General features: G+C 44.3%; 1 protein-coding gene across 1 annotated transcript in view; it reads left to right on the plus strand.

Moving 5' to 3' along the window:
* Positions 1-2,753: 2,753 nt before the first annotated feature.
* Positions 2,754-16,275, plus strand: part of LOC138746569 (sodium/mannose cotransporter SLC5A10-like) — a 31,721-nt gene continuing 18,199 nt past the window's right edge. The window contains exons 1-4 of the mRNA XM_069904858.1: positions 2,754-2,801; positions 6,194-6,298; positions 13,296-13,355; positions 13,448-13,552. Of these exons, the coding sequence (XP_069760959.1) occupies positions 2,787-2,801; positions 6,194-6,298; positions 13,296-13,355; positions 13,448-13,552 (285 nt within the window). The 5' untranslated portion in view covers positions 2,754-2,786. The remainder of the gene's footprint in view (positions 2,802-6,193; positions 6,299-13,295; positions 13,356-13,447; positions 13,553-16,275) is intronic.

Genomic DNA, 16,275 nt, shown 5'->3' on the forward strand with positions numbered 1-16,275 from the left:
ATTTTTATTTTCATGATATACTTCAACTTTTACCTGCCATAAAGGCAAACAAAGGTTCACCATGAGTATTGCCAGAAACCCCCTCAATAATTATAGACAGAGAAGCAAACGATCACTGAATGTTCCTGGATTCACCTCCAGTGTTCCTGCAGCCCTTGCAGCTTCACAGCCGAGGCAATCTGAGCTCCAAATCCAAAGCATCCGACACAATTTCAAAGTTTTCAGCCTTCAATCCCTTTGCTGTCAGCATCCTCTCGAATCCCAGTTCTGTTATTGGTTCCCATAGGCCAGTCTCCAGCAGCCTGCAGCCTGTGAGAGTCCTTTGACCGCAAGTCGCCCACCGCCTGTGTGAGCCCTTTGACCCCCAAGTCACTGGCAGCTTGGGTGAGTCGTCAGTAAATCCACACAAGATGGATAATAAATATTCTCAGTAATCCTATCCAAAACTTTATTGCAATAATGCAGGTGGCCCTTTTGTGCTGACAGAGCAGTCTGTGACTGGTGTACATTTGAACCTGTACCTGATCTTAGAAAGAACTTGGTTTGTTAAACTTGTTTCATTTGTCTATTTCCCTGTAAGTTCTTCATTCTCAAGCACCTTTTAATATTGTCTGTGGAAGAAAAAAGACCAGGAGTGGTACTCCTAGTTTTGCAACCTAGGCGGCTTGTGTCCATCCACACTTACGACCGAATTTATTAAAAAATATATATGTAAGAAAAAATATAAAATCTACATGTATTTGGCAAACTATAACAAGGATTCAGGGCATGTAAGAGCCAAAATGCGTGAATGGACAATGAACCCCAGACATCACTTTCTCCTCTCTTCTTGCAATATTTATTTATTTAGAAATTAATTTAGAGCAATATTTGCGATGCTACCGCAAAACAACAAATTTCACGATATGTTCAAGACAATAAATTCTGATTCAACTATGTTATTTATGCTACATTTTCATGTATTGTTATGTGACAATAAAAGGAATCTTGAACAATTAAAATCCTCCTGAAATTGAAAACCTGGGGCCAGAAAAACACAAAGCATATTTTTAATGTACCCATTGGATATGAAAGATTAACGCTTATAATATTCAACTCTCTAGAACAGGTGTGTTACACTTGCTGTTTCAAAGAAAACTTAATGCTGAGATCTGGAAAGAAATGCTATCAACATTATCTTAAAATTAAACTTCAATATTAGCAATCTGCAGTAACCAAAACCAGTGAAGCACATTGGGCAATATCCCTGTCCTTGCCCGTCAAACTCCTTGCAAAATAGCACTCAGAATTCTGAATTGGACTCATCGTCATGAACACCTGTCAGGAGATTTGTTGTTTTGCGGCAGCCATTTTGTGCAGATCAAGGTGAAAAATTTCAATTCGGTCAATACAAGATTAAAAAATAAATACAGCTAGTGTAAAAAGAGAGAAAGCGAGGCAGTGTCTGTGGTTCATTGCCCGTTCAGAAACTTTTTCTTTCCACCCACATACCACCTTAAGCTATCCCTTACTAATCACAGAGCACCGATGGATTAAGGTGGTTTGTGAATGGAAAGAAAAAAATTGGAAAACCACTAGTGTAGATGATCCCTTTGAGCAGTCCATGAGGGTCAACAGCCTGATCGCTGTTGGAAATAAACGATTCTTGAACCTAGAGGTGCTGGTCCTCGGGCTTCTGTATCTTCTGCCTGAAGGTTGAGACCAGGGTGATGATCCATTATGATGTCGGCCGCCTTCCTGTGGCAGCACACCTCATACTGCTGATTCTTTCTCCACTGAAGCTTCCTGCTGCATATTCTGTCCCTGCTTTCCTCTTCCACTCACCTACTCTCCTTCCTCCCCATCTCTCCTTATCATAATCCCTCTTTATTTTTTTCATTCTCCTTTTTCCTCCCTCTTTCTCATTCTCTCTCTCTCCTATTGTTTCTCCTCTTCGACATTATTTTCTTGCTGAGCTAGGAAATGGAGTTGATTTTGTGTGTGTGTGTGTGTGAGAGAGAGAGAGAGCAGTCTGATCAGAAGGTCTTCTCACCACTCATTTTTAGCTCTTTACTGGGGTGGGGGGGGGTGATAGGCTCAAGTAAATATGGGATATGTGAAGGCTCGTTCACAATGTCACACATCACTCACATCCATGCTGTGATTTCACTGTTATCAGCGAGATCCCAGAAACAAGAATGGTCAAACAATTGCCACATCAGACTGACGTCAATAGCAAAATTAAATATCCAACCATGACGAATATCTACAATACATGATGTACGTGGGAAGTAGTAAATGTTGTGAAGGACTCCACACTCCCCTCATGTAAACTGTTCTCCCTTCTGCCATCTGGTAGGAGGTACCGTGGCACTCAGGGCCCTTACATCCAGATTGGGCAACAGTTTTTTTTTCCCCCCATGCAATCGGGTTCCAGAATTCCCAGGATATACGTGGATAGTGTATTGTGGACTTTTATTGTATATGCATTAAATATTTTTACTTCCATTTATGTAAATCTGCTCTGTGGTCCTGGAAAAATGCTATCTCATCTTTACCGTGTAATGCATGGTATGAACAACAAATAAAGGTGATCTGAGAGGTGTTAAACAAATTGTCCATGAAATATCAAAAGTTATTGACATTTTTAGCGATTCAGATGTATTTCCCCAAAACTTGTTTGCAGCAAAATATCTATTTTTTTGCAGAATCTCCCGGTAATTCCCACTTTTTTCTCTCTTTCCACACAGTCCTCCTGCAGAGTGAGTAGGAACACGCTGAGTGGATACTTCCTAGCTGGCAGAGACATGTCCTGGTGGCCTGTAAGTACTGACTTACTGCTAAGGCAATGGAGAATGTAGATGGAACAACAAGCAATCTGCTAGGGGAACTCAGCAAGAACATAGAAACAGAACAGGAGTTGACGATCTGGCCCGTCGAGCCTGCTCTGCCATTCAATGAGATCATGGCTAATCTGATGATCGGCTTATTTCCACTAACCTGCCTTTTCGTCATATCCCTTAATTCCCCGACTACAGTCAAAGTCCAAAGATACAGATGCCAGAAATCTGGACCACCCAAAAATCTGGACTTATCAAAAACTCTCAAACTTTTAAAATTTAGTGGCCTTTTGCATGCATGCACATACACAGCTGCAACAGGCGACCATGCTTATTGACTTTATTTTTCTTCCCAACTGCTCGTTTTGATAAATGAAATGCACTGTATTTGATAATGAATAAGCAATCAAAAAATTCCTGTTCATCTCTTTATTCCTCCTCCGCAGCCTGGTTGGCGTAGCGGTTAGCACAATGCCTTTACAGCGCCAGCCATTGGGAGCGAGGATTGAATCCCTTGTTCTCTGTAAGGAGTTTGAATGTTCTTCCCGCGTCTGCGTGGGTTTTCCCCAGGGGCTCCGATTTCCTCCCATCATTTGAAACTTACCGGGAGTGTAGGTTAATTGGGTGTAAATTTGGCAGCATGGACTCGTGGGCCGAAATGACCTGTTGCTGTGCTGTACATCTAAATTTAAATAAATTTAAATTCAAGAATCCAGAAAATCTGAAAATCAAGATTGACCCAATCCCCTAGCAGTTTGGATTTTCGACTTCCACTGAGTGTAAAAAAAAAAAAATCTGTTCAGCTTTCTCTTAAATATATTTACTGAGGTAGCCTCCACTGCTTCAATGGGCAATGAATTCCACAGATTCAATCAGTGGGAGGAGGAGAATGGTCAACGTTCCAGGCCAGAGCCTTCATCAACATCGAGAGAGTCAATGAGGACAGGATGGGAGGGGCCAGTGGGAGTTGGTAATACAGGGACGGTCAGAGGCAGTAGATTGACAGGTGCCAGACCAAGGAAGAGAGAAGCAAGGGAAAATTAAAAGACTGAGGGTGGGGCCAGCTGGAGGAAGATGAGATAGTTGATTTGGAACAATTTCTGCTTTGGAGATGGTCCAGGTCGTTGTGTTTCCACATCAAGAATTTCAGTGTTTACTTATAGGTAGTTTAAATTGTGCAACTGGATGTGGCTTCTGAGCAGAGCGACCTGCTCAATTACAGAGCAATAACTTGCAGGCTGGAGATTCAGTTCATTCCTCCCCTCAATGGGAGCCATCTCCACTCCATCTCATTCATCAGTCCAAAAGACCATACGATATAAAAATTTGGCCTGTCGAGTCCTCTCTGCCATTCCATCATGAGTTGATCCATTCTCCCACTCCCCTGCCTTCTCCCCATAACCTTGGTCTGTGATTAGTAAGGGATGGCTTAAGGTGGGATGTGAGTGGGAAGAGAAGATTGAGAATCATTGCTCTAGACCACACATGTCAAACTCTGGCCCGCGGGCCAAATTTGGCCCGCGATATAATTATATTTGGCCCGCAAGATCATTTCAAAAATGTATTAGAGGTGGCCCGCTGGCCGCGGCGGCAGTATAGCGCATGCACAGTAATACAACAAATCCCAGAATGCATTGGCGTCAGCCCGCTAATCGACCCACCTCCTCTATTTATGTTGCAGGGTCTCACTATGGACTCTGGTTTTGGGGCCTGGCCGGTGTCAGGGGAAGCCAAGGCCGCTTCCCAGCGCCCGGAACCGGAGGCCTCGGGCCTGACCTCGCCAGGACCGTTGCCCACTCCCTCTCCCTGCCGCAGGCCGACCCGCGACTCACGGTGACAGGGCCGCTGATCCGCCGAGATGCCGCCCTGCAGCGAGAGCCGATGCCCCCGCACTGTCGTTGTCCAACCCGATCGCCCGCAAACCCCGCCCTCCCGCACACAGGCCTGAGTAAGTATTATGAACTTTAATCTCAGGATAAAACGATCTTACAATAGTTTTATGTCACAGTGATAAGTATATTCCTGGTTAAAAATGGTCCTGCACCTGGATACAAGCTCATTAGGCATAAAACTTGAAAAGTGTGTAAATCAAAGGATATCTGTACCAATGGAAAAAGGGCATGGCAAATAACCCTGCTAGAGTTCATGCCCACAATCAGTCACCCATTTGATTGTTTCAGGAATCATGTTATTCTCCCACATTCTCAATAGCCCTCAGATTTTACTATTCGACAGCACACTAGCAACATTTGACAAATCCTCTATAGAGAAATATTATTGATTGAATATTTTATTTCTCATTTGTTAATGCTTCTGGAAAGAGTTTATCCAAAACTATTATTAAACATTTATTTTAATAAGAAAAAGTTTAACATTACATATGTTGAAAGAAGAGAAAACATGCAGATGTTGTTGAAAATTTTCAATAAATATTTAGTTCGGCCCTCGACTTAGTCCAAGTTTTTAATTTTGGCCCTCCGTGAATTTGAGTTTGACACCCCTGCTCTAGACCCAATTGTTACTGAAATAACAATTACTGAAATTGTCGTTGGCCCATTTCCTTTGGAGTTCTGAAACTGTGCACATAACGAGTCGATGAGGGATGATTAAAACAGTGGTTTTCAAACTTTTTCTTTCCATCCACAGACCACCTGAAGCAATCCCATACTCATCAAAGAGCACTGATGGCATAGGAAATACACTTAAAGTGGGATGTGAGTGGAAAGAAAAAGGTTGAGAGCCACTGGTCTACCGTCATATTTTATGGATTTCACAGTACTCCCATTAATGTTCAACAGGCTTTGCTCCGTCTTTAACCAGTATACGTGCGTGTTAATCCCAACACATGATGTAATAGCTTCGTCATGGTGAACACAATCTCACAGCTGCAGTACGAAGTCCTAAAAGCCCTACTTCTAAATGTTTATAAGTTGGAGCCTAATTTCGAAAACAAAATAGTATTTGTATAACTTGTAATATTCCAGATATAAGTAAGAAGACAAGAGTACTGAAATATTATCCAAAATACACCTTTTATTTTTTGCTCTCGGGTCCCCCCTCTCCCTCCCTTCCAGGCTCGTAGGCTTAAGCCTACTCAACATGATGGTTAATCTGCCACTGGTTATCAGGGCTAAAGAGATCAATTGAATCGGGGTGAAAGTAGGATCAGGGTCTTGGATTATCAGCTATGATATTATTGAATGGCAGAGTAGGCTCAAGGAATTCAAACAGGCCAGTTATCCTCGGTGTTTCTAAAGATATGCTAATCCATCTGTGTGCAATGCACGGCTGGGGCACTAGAGGGCAGCCAGTGACCATTGTCGCACATGGCAGTCTTGTCCACAGGCTAAAGTCGATCCTGCTTTTCTCCACAGATTGGGGCATCGCTGTTCGCCAGCAGTGAAGGTTCTGGACTGTTCATCGGACTGGCTGGCACAGGGGCAGCTGGGGGAATTGCTGTTGCCGGATTTGAATGGAATGTAAGTTTCATGATCACGACACAGAACAGACTCTTTGGCCCAATTTATCCATGCCAGCCAAGTTGGCATTCTGGGCTGGTCCCATTTGCCTGCATTTGATCTCATTAGGAATACATCATCGGCAATATATCTTTGTCTCCTGTGGACACTGAGAGGCTAGCTGAGTTCCTCCAGCATTTTGGTGTGTTTTTACCACAATTACAGTGTCTGCAGGCTTTCTTGTTTCACAATAAACTTTTTATTTGGAGGCTGCACTGTTACAATATTCAACAGACATTTTTGACAGATGATGGATGGAAGGGTTTAGAGCAGGGGTGTCAAACTCAAATTCACGGAGGGCCAAAATTAAAAACTTGGACTAAGTCGAGGGCCGAACTAAATATTTATTGAAAATTTTCAACAACATCTGCATGATTTCTCTTCTTTCAACATATGTAATGTTAAACTTTTTCTTATTAAATAAATGTTTAATAATAGTTTTGGATAAACTCTTTCCAGAAGCATTAACAAATGAGAAACAAAATATTCAATAAATAATATTTCTCTATAGAGGATTTGTCAAATGTTGCTAGTGTGCTGTCGAATAGTAAAATCTGAGGGCTATTGAGAATGTGGGAGGATAACATGATTCCTGAAACAATCAAATGGGTGACTGATTGTGGGCATGAACTCTAGCAGGGTTATTTGCCATGCCCTTTTTCCATTGGTACAGATATCCTTTGATTGACACACTTTTCAAGTTTTATGCCTAATGAGCTTGTATCCAGGTGCAGGACCATTTTTAACCAGGAATATATTTATCACTGTGACATGAAACTATTGTAAGATCGTTTTATCCTGAGATTAAAGTTCATAATACTTACTCAGGCCTGTGTGCGGGAGGGCGGGGTTTGCGGGCGATCGGGTTGGACAATGACAGTGCGGGGGCATCGGCTCTCGCTGCAGGGCGGCATCTCGGCCGATCAGCGGCCCCATCACTGTGAGTCGCGGGTCGGCCTGCGGCAGGGAGGGGGAGTGGGCAACGGTCCTGGTGAGGTCAGGCCCCCCCTGAGTTTCTGCCGGACACTCCTTGACCTGCTGAGTTTCTCCCGGACCTCCCTTGACCTGCTGAGTTTCTCCCAGATCCCCCTTGACCTGCTGAGTTTCTCCCGGACCTCCCTTGACCTGCTGTGTTTCTCCCGGACCCCCCTTGACCTGCTGAGTTTCTCCCGGACCTCCCTTGACCTGCTGAGTTTCTCCCGAACACCCCTTGTCCTGTTGAGTTTCTCCCAGACCCCCTCCCCTTGACCTTCTGAGTTTCTCCCGGATCCCTCCCCCTTGACCTGCTGAGTTTCTCTCGGACCCCCCTTTGACCTGCTGAGTTTCTCCCGGACCTCCCTTGACCTGCTGAGTTTCTCCCAGATCCCCCTTGACCTGCTGAGTTTCTCCCGGACCTCCCTTGACCTGCTGTGTTTCTCCCGGACCCCCCTTGACCTGCTGAGTTTCTCCCGGACCTCCCTTGACCTGCTGAGTTTCTCCCGAACACCCCTTGTCCTGTTGAGTTTCTCCCAGACCCCCTCCCCTTGACCTTCTGAGTTTCTCCCGGATCCCTCCCCCTTGACCTGCTGAGTTTCTCTCGGACCCCCCTTTGACCTGCTGAGTTTCTCCCGGATCCCCCCTTGACCTGCTGAGTTTCTCCCGGATCCCCTTTTCTTTCCGTGCCGGTGTCCCAGGACCTTTCCAGGGCAGTCTCCGCGCTCAGGTCTGCGCTGGGATCCCAGTCAGCAGTGGAGGAGCAGGTGAGCGCGGCTAATCCCGATCCAGCCCACGCCACTCCCGAGATTGGCGGGGGGCTTCCACCCTTCCTGCCCGACCAGCCTCACTCTCCACGTGTACTCCAGGCACCCGCCGCTGGTCCGGTGAGAAGGCGCAGGGCGGCCGGTGGCCGGCGCCCCCATCGCCCGGCGGGGAGCCCCAATCTTTCCTCCGGCGTCCCGACTCCATCTGCAGCTCCAAGAAACGCTGTGCCACTGGGGTTCCGGGTGCTAGGAAGTGGCCTTGGCTTCCCCTGACACCGGCCAGGCCGCGCTGCGGTGGGGGGGGTGGGCGGGGGGACACGACAGCGTGTTTATAAAACCACCCACCACTACTTTTCAAGGACCAGGATTTTTCTCTCTCTCTCTCTCACCCTGGGACACAGCGGTTATTGTGCATGCGCTATACTGGCGTGGCGGCCAGCGGGTCACCTCTAATAAATTTTTGATATGATCTTGCGGGCCAAATATAATTATATCGCGGGCCAAATTTTGCCCGTGGGCCAGAGTTTGACATGAGTGGTTTAGAGGGATATAGATCAAAGTAAAACATGAAAGTCTGCAGACACTAATTCTAGTGTTACAAGCCCAAAGGACCCCAAAACCCAGCAAACAATAGGAGTTAGTCTTGTCCATCTGCTGTTTTAGATCAACAAGCCTCTCAATGACCTTTGAGTGAGCACTTTGCAGAGAGGTCAAAAGTCTTGCAAAAAAAGTCCCACACAGACAACCTGGCTTTTCGAATTCAATAGCCTCTTCATTTCATGACATCATTTCAATTAGCACCTATTTGTGAAATGTGCATAGCATTCTCCATAGTTTCTGTAAAGTCACATTGAATAGAAATTCTTCAGTTTTTCAAATAAGATCCATTTTAAAGTGTGTGTATGTAACCTTCTCTGATTTTACCAATTTATCTCCCAAAACATTCCCAAATATTCCATCACAGTAGTAAATACACAAAAGTGCTGGAGAAACTCAGCAGGTCACGTAGCGACCATAGATAGCACAAAAGTATATAACTGACGGTATGTGCCTGAGCCCTTTGTCAAGGTCTGAGCAAAAAAACAGACGGATGTCTGAATAAAAAGGCAGGAGTAGGAATGAAGGGGCAGGGGGAGGAGTGCAGGGTAGGGGGAGGAGCGCAGGCCAACACCTGAGAGACCATAGGCGGACAGAGAGGAAAGCTGAGAACTGATTGGGGGGAGGGGAATAACTCTGTGAATGCACAGCTGGAGGAAGAGACGGGTTGGGAACTTGAGAGAGAGGGGCAAGGGATGGGGAACTGGAGGAAAGGAGACAAAGGGAGACAGGGCCGGGGAAAATGGAAACTGAAGATATCTCTGTTAATGCCATCTGGTTGGAGGGTGCCAACCAGTTTATCGCAACATGTGCCTGGATAGAGTTTGCTTGCAAACAGTCGAGCAAGACATCCCGTGCATAGTCCAACAGCAAGGCAGAGTACAGAGGTTCTAAGGTTTATGGAGATGCTACAAATTGACTTTTCTGATGATCATTCAAGTAGGAAAGAAGCTGTCCTTGAACTTGGTTGTGAGTGATCTCATTCTTGTAAAGCGTTGGGGTAAGGAGAGGGTGGCTGGCATGGCACGAGTCTTTTAATATGTTGGTTGCTTTTCCAAGGTAGGGGAGCTATAGATGAGTCGATGGAGGGGAAGGAGGTGTGTGTGTGTGTGTGTGTGTGTGTGTGTGTGTGTGTGTGAGATGGCCTGAGCCATTCCCAATCCTCTGCAGTCTTGGACAGAGCAGCCTCCATCCCACACAGGGATGCACTCTGACGGGATACTTTCGAAAGTGCATCAGCAGAAGTTGTTACGAGATGTTACATTTCCTCCAGTCTCTGGAGGACTAGAGGGGCTGGTGCACACTTTTGCGTGGGCGAATCAGGAAGGGTCGCTGGAGATGTTTACTCCTAGAAACTTTAGATGTCTACCATCTCCACCTTAGCAGAGGTGATATGGACTGAGAAGACAATTCCATCCCTTCTCCAGAAGTCTGTAATCAGTTTCTTTTCTGGTTATAGACACGATATCCACTAAAGATATTTGTAATAGGTCGGAGAGTAAAACCTGTTTCAGTTTGTGGTTACGGTATCATCATTTTTGTCATCAGTGAAATACAAAAGTCTGCGGACACTGTGATTGTAGTAAAAACACAGAAATGCTGGAAGAACTCAGCAGGTCTTGTAGCATCCATTGGAGGTAGAAATATCGACTAATGTTTCAGGCCTGAACCCTTCTTCAAGGAATGAGCACCTAAGTAAAATAACCTCCAAGAAATTCTGAAGTTCCAAAACATTGCTTCCCTTCCTTAAACAATGTTTCTGAAGTGAGATTTCTATCAGCACATATTAGATTTCTCATCACTATCCTTACTTTGGGAAAGGCCAGTCAAACCTTCTGTTGTTTCACCCCAGTGGCTTTAATTATGTTTACTTGGCACTTCTTTTCATGCTTAAATATTTCATAGAAGTGTATTAATCTGTCAAGAGAATACCTATTCTGTGATTCACCTGGGGTCAGATTACATCAGTGTCAGCTTCCATGAATCAGTCAATAACCCTTACGCAGTTTTCTTATTTTAAAGTATAATTATTTTATTGGGTGTTACCTTATCACCCCAAACAATACTCGGGGTGTGAGGAGACCTTGGAGTTGCTTCAGTGGATATTATGGGATGGAATTGTTTCTTTGGCTGTTGGTGCCAAACATACAATACAGTCATTGTTCTGTGTCATGCTTTTGTTCCATTGACTTCAGTAGAGGTGAACTTTAGAGGTAGGTGATAAGGCTGTACTGCACAGAAGCAGACCTTCTGGCCCAACTCAACCAGACTGACCAAGTTCCTCACCTGAGGTTCTATTTGCCTGTGTTTGGCCTATTTACCTGTCTACAGCATGGAAAATCACAGTACAGGCCTTTTGGCCCACAATGTTGTGCCGATAGATAGATATTTATAAATATATATATCTCTCTGGCTTGGCTTCGCAGACGAAGATTTATGGAGGGGTAAATGTCCACGTCAGCTGCAGGCTCGTTTGTGGCTGACAAGTCCGATGCGGGACCCAAAATCAACGTAATCCTTAGCTCTCTAACACCCAAAGCCCCCTCTCCTATTTTTCTTTCATCCATGTATCTATCTAAAAGTTAATGAAAAGTCCCTATTGTACCAACCTCCACCACCATCCCTGTGATGTCTCCCCTCAAACAGACATTCTATGATATTGCCATTGCCACCCTGGGAAAAAGATACACCCTATCTAAGCCTACAGCACCTCTATCCATCAACACCCCAAAGAGAAAAGCCCGAGCTCTGTCAACTTTGCTTCAAACGACACATACTCCAATTCAGGCAACATTCTGGTAAATCTGCTCTTCGCCCTCTCTAAAGCAGTTACATCTTTCCTGTAATGAAGTGACCAGAACTGAACAAAATACTCCATGCATGGTCGAGCCAGAGTTTTATAGAGCTGCCACGTTTCCTCGTGGCTCTTGAACTCAGCACCCTGACCAATGAAATAATTTTGTTTGGATGCCTGCCTATATTTTGCTCATACCTTGATGAAGGGCTCAAGCCTGAAAGATTGGTTATGTATCATTACCTTTGCTGTATAAAGGACGCTGTTTGATCTGCTAAATTTCTCCAGTGTTGTGGTTTTTACTTCAACCTGCAGACATGAATGTCTGCAGACATTCATGTTTAGTCCCTGACTAATGAAGGCCAGCACAACATATTCCTCCACTACCACGCTATCAACTTGCACGGCAACTTTGAGGGATCGATGGATATAGATGCCAACAGGTGTTTTAATTGTTGCAATTGTATCCATCTCACTGTTTCTTCTGGAAATATGTTCCTTAGACCCACTAATCTGTGTGTGTGTGTGTGTGTGTGTGTGTGTGTGTGTGGGGGGGGGGGGGGGGTGGTGTCCTTTTAAATCCTTCCCCTCTTACTTTAAATCGAAGGTCAAGGTTCTCTAGTTCAGACCTTTTTACTCTGGGGGGTGTGGAGGGGGGTAGGTGATCACTCACCTGATCCCTTCCCCTCACGATTTTCTAGCCCTTAATTGGGTCACACTGCATGCAGTCCCCTAGCCTCTGGACTCCAAGCCCTCCACACCCGGTAGCATCTGAATGACCACCAGAACTGTGCACAGTGAGAAAGGGTGTGTCTCACAGCTGCTTTCAAATTCTGTTGAATTTTGGTAAATCTTACACCCAATGCTCCCTGCTGCCTGCTTCTACTCGGTAAGAATAAGTTTGGGAATTGGTGGAAAGACGTGATCTGTCAGGCAGCTTGATTTGTAGTCCATCTGCAGTTTAAATTTCCCTTAGAAACTACAAATTGCGAAGGGTCTTTAATGTGTAGATGCCCGACTCGTAGCCCAAATATGACAGTGATGTTGTTAACAGAACCGCACAGTGGCAGAGACCAAGGAAGGGAGGTATAGAAAGTGGATTCCAGAGGAAACAAGAACCATCACAGGCCAAATGACCTCCTGCATGATGTAATGTTGAATTTAATCCGGCCCCCTCGGGGATCGTGGATGTCGGTCATGCAAATTTTCCAGTTGATTGAGAGTCACTCTTTCAATACTCCTGAATTAAAAATGCACCATTTAAAAGACAAGGTGCAAGACTTAAATTGAAAAAAAATTTGGTTTTATAGTCTTTAATTATGAAGACAAGTAATTTCTGTAAACTTGCAACAAAATTTAAATTTGTACTCCCATTGGCTAACGCTGTAAGTGTCGCACTAGATCCTACTCTAACCCCCACTCCCAAGTTTACAGATAAAGCCTTACTAATGCACTTAATAATATCCTATTAAAGATCCTCTTATTAGACCCTTTGGGGAGGATGGCCCCAGTGGCTCTTTATCCTGGGTGCCACCATTTTATTCAAACACAACTTTATTGAAACTTTATACATCTACCGTGGGCGGGGCATGACTAGGGCGCTCTGCGGGTTGAACATTTACTCCCAAGGGGTTGTACGTTGCTTCGGAGAACATTTACTTTCACAATTTTAAATTTTTATTTAACATTTTATTTATCTTGAAATTGATTTATTTATTTCCTTGGTTTTTTTTTTGCTGGTTGTGTTTGCGGTTGATTGAATTGCAAATAAAGGGGAATTTATTGTAGTCACCTTCTGGAATTGAAAAATAACTGATGATTTTAACAGGCCACCTACGTGCTACTCCTGCTGGCTTGGGTATTTGTTCCAGTCTACATATCCTCTGGGGTAAGTACATCTTCTGCATCATCCTTAGGGGACATTGAAGAACAGGTGGGTTTGACTTGCGCTTACTTGCTTCTGCCGGACATTTGTCACAGATTCTGACCATGCCTGAATACCTGCAAAAGAGATTTGGAGGAGAAAGAATTCGGATGTACCTCTCTATCCTGTCACTTTTGCTGTCTGTGTTTACAAAGATCTCCGTAAGTAGAACTTATGTTTCCATTCAGTATTGCATGTGTGTGCCGAGGTCAGGCTAAGCCTTACGGTGGTATTTTGAAGGTTGTCACCCTCTTATTCATGGACTCTTTCTGTGTTAGAGGGAGGATATCAGAGCAGATTAAGGGGCAGTAGATTAAGTGAGCAAATTTAATTTCTTGGGGGTCACTATCTTGGAGGGTCTTTCCTGGACCTGGCACATAAATGTCATTGTGATAAAAGCACATCAGTGCCTCTACTTTCTCAGGAATTTGTGGAGGTTTGGTATGACATCAGAAACCCTGGCAAATTTCTACAGATGGGTGGTACAATATGTTCTGACCAGCTGCATCCCAGTCTGGTATGAGGGCACCAATACCCGAGTGTAAAGCCCTCCAAAAGTTAGTGGACACAGCTCAGGACATCACAGGTAAAACCCTCCCCACTATTGAGGACATCTACAAGGAACACTGCTGTCAGCAAACAGCAGCAATCATCAAGGATCCACACCACCCGGCACACGCTCTGTTCTCGCTGCTACCTTCAGAAAAGAGGTTTTGGTGCCACAAGACTCGCACCACCAGGTTCAGGAACAGCTGCTGCCCCTCCACCATCAGACTCTTCAACGACAAAGTCAATCAAGGACTCGTTTAAGGACTCTTGTGCACTTTATTGTTTATTTTTCCTCTCTGGACTGCACAATTCAGTTTGTTTACATTTCTTCATTTGTTCACATGTGTACGTTGTGTAATTTTCTTTTGAACGACCATAAGTAATAATTCTGCCTCACTTGCAGGAAAAAGAATCTCGGGGTTGTATGTGAAGTCATGTATGTACTCCGACAATCAATCTGAACTCACTCCATTGGACTCAACTCCACAGGCGTCTGAACCAGAGGTGATGGGGCCACCATCTAATGAGGGTCAGCACATGCTGGTGAGATTGCCTCCATGGAAAACTGATTGCCTCGTTTGTTTTGACCCATCACCAAAATGATAAACTATAGTCTCAGACGAAGCTGCTTAATAAGGCATGGCTTTTCCCAATCTGATGAATTGACCGCTCAGATGCCGAGAATCTCCTTTCATCACCGCAACCCCAGACTCAAAGAATTCCAACTGATATTAGTGGATCTTCCACTGGCAAAAGATGATGACCTCGCACTGTTGATAATCTACTTTTCTCTATATCTTGCACTATGTTATGTACTTTTTTTTATAACTTGCACTATTTGGCTTATTGTAACTCTCAACACTTATTGGTTGTTATTGCGCCACCTGCTGTATGAGTTGATTTGCCTGGATAGCACATAAAGCTTTCTTTTTTTGTTCAGGTGACTGCCTACATTTTGCACATAACTTGATGAAGGGCTCAAGCCTGAAATGTTGGTTTATGTATTTTTACTCTTTAAAGTACATTGTTTGCCCTGCTGAGTTTCACCAGCATTGTGTTTTTATTTTGATCATGGTGTCTGCAGACTTTCGTAAAACAAGACTTTTTGTACTGTATCTTGGTACATGAACAATAAACAATTCAATTAAACTTCTATGGACATCAACAGAATGCAAAATGAGCTACCAGTTCTCACAGAGGAGAGTTCTCACTGAGTTACATGAGGCAAACATTTCTTCATTGAACATGGCAACAAACATAATTACAGTGAAGACGATGAAGGGCCCAGGCCAGAAACATTGGTTACCCCCTTTATTCCCATGGTTGCTGTGTGACATGCTGAGTTTCTCCAACATGTTCAAATGTTGCACTCGTCCCCAGCACCAACAGATTTTCTTGTTTAACAGGCATTGCTCAAGTTCCTTAGCTGACTCAACCATCTGTTTTTGATGCACTTGGATCTGCACCCCTGCTGGATTTCTTTTGCTGATCCAGTAAACTTGTAGTTTGTGAAGGGAGGGGTTCACAATTTCTGCAAGTCCCATCACACTTGAATCTCTTTCTGCCAGTCTGCTTCAGTGCGGCACGCCCAGACACATTAAACCAACTACATGGAGTGAAACATGAAAGTCTGCAGATGCCATTATTGTAGTAAAAACACACGACTGCTGGAGGAACTCATCTGGTCTCGTAGCGTCCATAGGAGGTAAAGATATATCACCAACATTTTGGGCCTGAGCCCTTCTTCAAGGTGAGCAGATCAGGACAAGGCTCTCCAAATTGACTATTTTTTCATCCTGAACCACCTTTGATTGCTGGTTGTTAGCAACCAATTTCAAGAGAAGGAAAAGCAGAAAATCCGGGAAACACGCCCAGCAGGTCAGACAGCATCTGCGGAAGGAGAAGAAGATCCATTTACGTTGAAGACCCATTTAGCGGAAAATTCATTTTAGTTTGTTGCCATCGACTTCAGAACTCTAAACTTATGCTTACATTTCAAGATTTCCATATCTGAACTTTGCTAATTTAATTAACAAATTGGACCTTACCAAAGTTACCAGTGAAATGACAACTAAAGGTGAATTGAGTGGCAAGCACTCTTAAGGAAGAAGCTTATATATGGCAGAGAAACACAAGACTCCAAATATTGGAACCTTGAACAAAGTGGAGCTGGATGGACTCAACAGGTTGGGCTTGCATCCATGGAGAAAGATGGACAGTTAATTTTTTTTTAGACAGAATGATAACAGGCCCTTCTGGCCCACGTGCCTGTGCCACCCAAATACTCCAATTAACCTACAACCCCTGTACATTTTGAACGGTTGGAGAAAACCCA

Source organism: Narcine bancroftii, chromosome 12 (assembly GCF_036971445.1).
Source record: "Narcine bancroftii isolate sNarBan1 chromosome 12, sNarBan1.hap1, whole genome shotgun sequence".
In the NCBI taxonomy this organism is placed as follows: Eukaryota; Metazoa; Chordata; class Chondrichthyes; order Torpediniformes; family Narcinidae; genus Narcine; species Narcine bancroftii.